The sequence below is a fragment of the Cucurbita maxima genome, unplaced genomic scaffold (genome assembly GCF_002738345.1).
Source record: "Cucurbita maxima cultivar Rimu unplaced genomic scaffold, Cmax_1.0 Cma_Scf00040, whole genome shotgun sequence".
Lineage (NCBI taxonomy): Eukaryota > Viridiplantae > Streptophyta > Magnoliopsida > Cucurbitales > Cucurbitaceae > Cucurbita > Cucurbita maxima.
In genome coordinates this window covers 704,829-711,273 of record NW_019272056.1, presented here as the reverse complement: position 1 = coordinate 711,273, position 6,445 = coordinate 704,829, and the positions used below count along the sequence as shown (strand labels likewise).

Genomic DNA, 6,445 nt, shown 5'->3' with positions numbered 1-6,445 from the left:
TAAATAAACCCTACAAAAGTCAAAAAGAAGACTACAGGTTCAATTATCCACCTTGACCTAAGCTAAGGTGGCTCAAACGCCACTCCAACATGCTCGAGCATGCTTCTACTAAAAGCGGACTATTTTACCCTGCGTGTCACAAACACATTCTCAACCCCAAAAAAAAACTTAGAGATACAATTCGAATTCTCTGAGTCCAATTCGAAGAAATTGAAACTCTCGATCAAGTCTCATATAGATGTCTATAAAATTACCGTTGAAGTACATGCACGATAGGTGGATTCATTTTAGACAGACTTACAGATTAAAAAACTATTAATTCAAATGTCGCCAAAAATCAAACCCAATTTTAAAAAATAGAAAAATCAAAACCAATTAATTATTAAAATGAATTAAAATATTCTCTCACCAATAATTGAGTTCGGCAAGGTTATTGGTAGTTAATGGGAGTTGTTGAAAGTATAACTAGAAAGGTTGACTTCCAAATTATATTTTAAATTAATATTATTATTAATTTATTTCTTTTGAAAAAAATAAAGATTCCTTAATTATGATTAATATATGCTATTTTGTCAAACCAAAGTTCAATTCCCACAATGTTTGGTAATGTGTTGGGTGATACTAGAAAAGGGACGATCTTATCGTATTTATATCAAAGTTCAAGTAATATTTTAAAAACCTACTTTTAGGTCACGTTTGATAGAAACTTTTAGGATATTGTCTGTTTTGGCCCATTACATTTTGTCACCAGTCTCACGGTTTTAAAATGTATCTGTTAGGGAGATGCTTCCACACTCTTATAAGGAATGTTTCGTTATTCTCTCCAACTGATATGAGATTTCACATTCCACTCCCTTGAGGGCCCTAGTGTCCTTCCTGACACACCGTCTATTGACTGACTATGATACCATTTGTAACAACTCAAACCTACGCTAGCAGATATTATCGACTTTGACCTGTTACTTATCGGCATCAGACTCATGGTTTTAAAACGCTTCCATTAAGGAGATGTTTTCACACTTTTATAAGAAATGTTTCGTTCACCTCTCCTACCAATAGGGAATCTTACAATCTATGTTTAAACAGAGAACACGAGGGAAGGAGTAGAAAGAGATTTCTCCCTATTAGTTAAATGAGGTTGAGAACGGAGATTATATTCTCCTCCCATGTCCCGATCTAAATTGTCGCCCCACCACCTCATTTTATTTATATTTGCGAAAATAAATCGAGAATGGTGATGATATTTCTATCCCTACTATACCCCCATGAGCATCTCTACTTACCATTTGAAAATTTGCCTAATAGACATCCGAAGTTTCATTATTATATCTAATAAGTCTCTAAACTTTCAATTTTACGTTTATAATTTCCATTAAAATTTAAATTTTATATCTAATGAAACTCTAAACTTTTAAATTTATGTTTAATACACGTTAATTTTGTAATTTTAAAAGTCCAAGAACAGACACAAATTTCAAAATTCAAAAACTCAATTTATAATTTAAGTTAAAAGAGAAATCATCGAACGAGGTCGGACAATGTAACGAGGAATAAACTTGATTTCCCATTTTGCCCCCACCTCCCAACTTAAAGAATATCCTTTTCTTTTATTAGAGATGGCAATGAGGGTGGGGGAGAAGGTAGTAGATGCTTCGCCATCCTCAGTTATGAGGAATCCAAATATTTCTGGAAATTTCCCAATTTTTTTTTTTTTTAAAAAGGAAAAAATATTTTTTTTAATAAAAAAAATCATTTTAACGAATCGAAAAAAGGAAAAAGGTGTACTGGAAAAAATTTGAATCAAAGATGTCACTATCAATTTCATGAATATAATAATAATAATAATAATAATAATATAATTTTTGAAAAGAAATATAACGCAATAAATAACAATATCAAAAAAGAGAGATTTCTTCTATTAAAAAAAGTGTAAATGATAATCCTGTATAGCGACACTTTTGCTTCTTTTTTTCTTTTTTTTTTTTAAACAATAATAGTAATTATTAAATGAAGCATAAAGTTTAATAATTTATCTTATCTTTAACGTTAAATTAATATTAAAATAAAAATTGATATTTGTTTTAAAAATATAAAAAATCTTAAAAAATTACAAAATTATTCTTCATTTTTTTTTATACGTATTTCAAAATTACTTTGAATTAAGTAAAAATTAAGATTTTCAATAATGAGTAGGTAAATGATATGATAGTATGCAAACTATTATCAAAATATCTTCTAGAAGTATACGAGCTAGTTGAGTTGGTGACCTAAGCAACCCAAATAGAATTTACCGTTGGGTTAAATTGTCTGCTTTTTTTTTATTATAATTATTTTTAAAAAATTATATATAAACTCTTAAGATAGGATTGGATTGTAGTCCTATTTTTTGGTTAATTGGATAAAACAAAATCAAATATGAACGGAACCAAATTTTCAATTTTAAAAAAAATAACTCACCTTACTCAACTTTTGTAGTTTCGTTTGGGTAGTTCGGATTGGTCTGATTCTCTATTCATGTGAATACCTGCAATTTATCCAATAATCTAAGTAGAAAAATTTATCTTTTTTAAAATAAAATTTTTTTCGCCTGTAACAGCTCGTCCACTTTTATCAAATATTATCCTCTTTGAATTTTTCTTTCGGGTATCTATCTTAAGGTTTTACAAAAGATGTATGGTAGGGAGAGGTTTTTACCTATGAGAGGATTTTAAAAAAATTTAAAAACAACTAAAATAAAAATTAAGCCAAAGATAATATAGTGTTGATTTTAATAATAGATAGAAAAGAAATCCAAAAAAAGTGAAAGTAGAGGCCAAGAGGGATTCAAAAGCTCATATCTTGATAGATACTGTAGGCTGAGGATATCGTTGCTTTCGCTTGTATATAGAACCAGAAAAGTCAGGCCACAGATCTCTGCGTTCTTCAAATCCACCTCTCACCTAACCCCACGGCGGCCGGCCACCGTCGGACTGAACCCACACTACCAACAGCCTGTTCTGTAACTGTAACCATAAAAATATTTCATTGGACTACAAAGTCCAAATCTACGGCGCTTAAATTTCCATTTTCAATCTCTCTGTCTCTGTCTCTCTATCTCTCTCTCTCTTTCTCTCTGTTCGTTTCTCTCTCTGTGAGCACTAAGGAGAGGACATGGCGGCAGACCCAGAAGGCAGAGAGTTTAAGTTTTACTCACAGTTTCAGGCTGAGCATGGAAATAAGCAGAACCCCTTTGAAGGAGACAATTGGTCGAGCTATTATGGACGGTCTGATTCATTTCTCAGCTTCAGCTCAAAGGTGGAATCAGAGATTGAAAGTGATAAAGATGACGGCGGCTGCGGTGGCGGCAGTGGCGGCGGCGGCGGCGGCGGTGATGATTATACAGCTGAGTTAAGTCGGCGTATGGCTCAGTACATGCTTCAAGATGATGATAACTCCTCCATTGAAAGCTTTCAACCTGAGATACAGAGCAAGGTATTGAATTTAGTAAGGAGTGGAAGAGATTTCAGGGCGTTTGTCAAATTCTTTGTTCCTCTGTTTTCATTATTTTGTGGGTGTCTTCTGTTTTGGTAGCCATGGGGTTTGTCTAGTTCGCCAATTTCAACGCTGTGGTCACCACTAGGCTCTAGCACTGAGAGCAGCTACGGAAGTCCAGAAGGGCCTTCCAAGGAGCCATCGCCGCCATCGACGCCGGTAGTTGTAGAGCGTGGAGGGCTGGATATTTCACACAACGTTTTCAGCAAACTGGAGAAGATGAAAAAAGTTAGCACAAATGATAAATCAATCCAAACAAGCCCCCAACATGGAGGAACCAGATCTTCCTCTTCCAAAGTGAGATGAAATTCAAATCCCCCTCATCCCCCAAATCTCTGTTTCTTACACTCTTTCTTTGCTGATTCAAAACTCAACCCTCCTTGTAGAATCAGAAGCGGAGGCAGAACCAGCAGCAGCAGCAGTTTATGAAGCAAAAAAGCTCCGCAGCCACACAAGCCAAGCAGGCTCAAGGAAGCACCTCACAAGCCAATTCAGGGGCAAAACCAGGAGGAGGGTCATCGGGGACAGGAGTGTTCTTGCCCCGCCATGTCAACTACAACCGTCCAGCACCATGTCCTCAGCCACCACAGCCGCCCAAGAAAAAGGGTAATTTCTCCTTTCATTCAATAAGTAGCTGGTTATTTACATAATTTTCAATAACTGCCCAAATCCAATCACTAGTAGATATTGTTTGCTTAGACCAGTTACCTATTGCTGTCAGCCTCGTGGTTTCAAAATGCGTCTAAAGAGGTTTCCATGCCTTATAAGAAATGTTTTGTTCATTTCTCCAACCATGTGAGATATCACAATCCACCTCTCTTGGGGTCCAACGTTCTTGCTGGCACACCGCTCGATATCTAATTCTGATACCATTTGTAATAGCCCAAGCCCACCGGTAGCAGATATTGTCTACTTTGACTCGTTACCTATTACTGTCAGCCTTACGGTTTTAAAACGCGTCTGTTCGGAAGAGGTTTCCACGCCCTTATAAGTAATTTTTCGTTCTCTCTCCAACCTAGGCAGGATCTCACACCCCATTTGTTGTGATTTTTCCCTCTATGAATTGCCATTCAAACCAATACTGTGATGCATTTTGGGACTTCTCCTCATACCGCTCCTTTTATTTTTCTTATCTTTCTTTGGATTCATAGAGATTCCGTGTCCTCCCAAATGCTTTGAATCTATAAGACCTCCAACCATTCATGGTTGGGCCGACAAAACTTGTCCACTTCTTTGATGGAATCTCCATCCATCCCTTTAAAAGGAGGTGGCTGACAACGACACCCAATTGAATCATTAAACCACTTGCACTGCCCGCTATAGTTAAATTCTGTAATGGATGGAGATGCGTTGTCTTCCCATACAAGGCAAAAACACTAAGCAAATTGATCATTTTCCCTCCCCTTCCCTATCTCAGGCTGCTCCACTGTTCTAATACCCGTGAGAGTCCTACAAGCCTTACAACTTCACTACGACAGAATGGACAACGAGACAAGAGAAAAGATCACTGGCTTCACAGCTTTAAGAGGTAAATTTTCAGTTTCCTATCACAAAATTCTCTGTGGCATTTTCACAAACAGTTTGCGGTCATTCCACACATAATTGCTCGCTTACCCCCTTCTATGTCTCTATTCGATCTGGTTGATTCTCTATCATCTGACTAGAGATTCCTATTTAATTATTCATTTATGTTCTTGTTTAACAGAAGCTGCGGCTAATGACGAGAGATTCTTCCTATTTGTTTATTCATTTATGTTTCTTGTTTAACAGAAGCTGCGGCTAGTGCCAGAACAAAGTCACATACCGACAAGAAAAGTCATCTGGAAGCGACAGCAGCGGCGGAGGCGGCGACGACGGCTGCGACCAGCCAAATCGACGTGGGTCTTCCTCAAGAATGGACGTACTAAAATAGCTTCACCAATCCGCGAGAGGGCATTTAGATGAAATCCTTGGGTAATAATTTTCTGTTAGGGGTAAAACCGTAAATAATGTTTGGGAAATTAATACTGCAACGTGAAAAAAAAAAGGGGATTTTTTAGATGGAAGTCCTTTGGTAATAATTTTCAAATAAGATTGTATTCAATCCTTTACAATAATTGTTTAAATAATTTAATTATTTTTGTTGTATCTTTAATAACTCTAAATTTTTTACTTTGAAATTTAATTATATATATTACAAAATTGACATTTAGAACAGTAAATAAGGTAAAAGACCTAATTATCCCTAAAATATAACCTAGAACGATGATAGACTGGAAAAGAATAAAAAATTAAATTATAATATAATTTGAAATTGCTTGGACTTGGTAAAAGCTGAATATTCCTTTTTGTATCATGTACAAATTAAATGCATTATTTATTTCCTTTCGTAGCCCTCTCACTCTCATTATAATATTAAATATAAACTTTTTTTTATTAAATTATGATTTTCATTTAATCATTTTACTTTTAATAAAATTTAAAATTAGTCCTCCTCGTTAATTAAATGACCTATATTCGTATATGGAGATAGTTTTCATTTTTAGAATCAATAGGTTGATAACGTGATCATGTCGTACGGGAATATCGAGGTCATTGTATTTTCATCTAAATGTATATAAATTAGATGAGATCTCACATTGATTGGAGGGGGAACAAAAACATTCCTTATAAACATGTGAAAAACTCTCCCTAATAAACGCGTTTTAAAACTGTGAGGCTGACGACGATACGTAATGGGCTAAAGCGGACAATATTTACGAAAAGTGAGCTTGAGCTATTACAAACAGTATCACAACCAGGTACCGAGCGGTGTGCCAGCGAGGACGCTGGTTCTTAAAAGGATGGATTGTGAGATCTCACATCAGATAGATGAAGAGGGGAACGAAACATTTCTTATAAGAGTTTGGAAACTTCTCCTTATTAGACGCATTTT

At 35.5% G+C, this 6,445-nt stretch overlaps 1 protein-coding gene and 1 long non-coding RNA gene across 2 annotated transcripts; one reads left to right on the top strand and one right to left on the bottom strand.

The window, feature by feature from the left end:
• Window positions 1–2,745: 2,745 nt before the first annotated feature.
• LOC111469491 (putative lysozyme-like protein) lies at window positions 2,746–5,558 on the top strand. Its single transcript, XM_023114780.1, has 5 exons — window positions 2,746–3,471; window positions 3,571–3,828; window positions 3,918–4,137; window positions 4,949–5,059; window positions 5,302–5,558. Exons 1-5 carry the CDS (start codon window positions 3,151–3,153, stop codon window positions 5,436–5,438), a joined length of 1,047 nt encoding a protein of 348 aa, XP_022970548.1. The 5' UTR covers window positions 2,746–3,150; the 3' UTR covers window positions 5,439–5,558.
• On the bottom strand, window positions 3,480–4,119 carry LOC111469526. The gene is made up of 2 exons (XR_002714883.1): window positions 3,878–4,119; window positions 3,480–3,741 (listed from the first exon to the last, which is right to left on the bottom strand). It is a non-coding gene; the product is annotated as an uncharacterized LOC111469526 (long non-coding RNA).
• Window positions 5,559–6,445: the final 887 nt, after the last annotated feature.

Bases quoted from the DNA above. Each gene is read 5' to 3' on its own strand.
- LOC111469491 (XM_023114780.1), top strand. From the start codon at position 3,151: ATGGCGGCAGACCCAGAAGGCAGAGAGTTTAAGTTTTACTCACAGTTT. The intron at 3,829-3,917 runs GTGAGATGAAAT...CCCTCCTTGTAG, and splicing joins CCAGATCTTCCTCTTCCAAA to AATCAGAAGCGGAGGCAGAA. The intron at 4,138-4,948 runs GTAATTTCTCCT...TCCCTATCTCAG, and splicing joins ACAGCCGCCCAAGAAAAAGG to GCTGCTCCACTGTTCTAATA.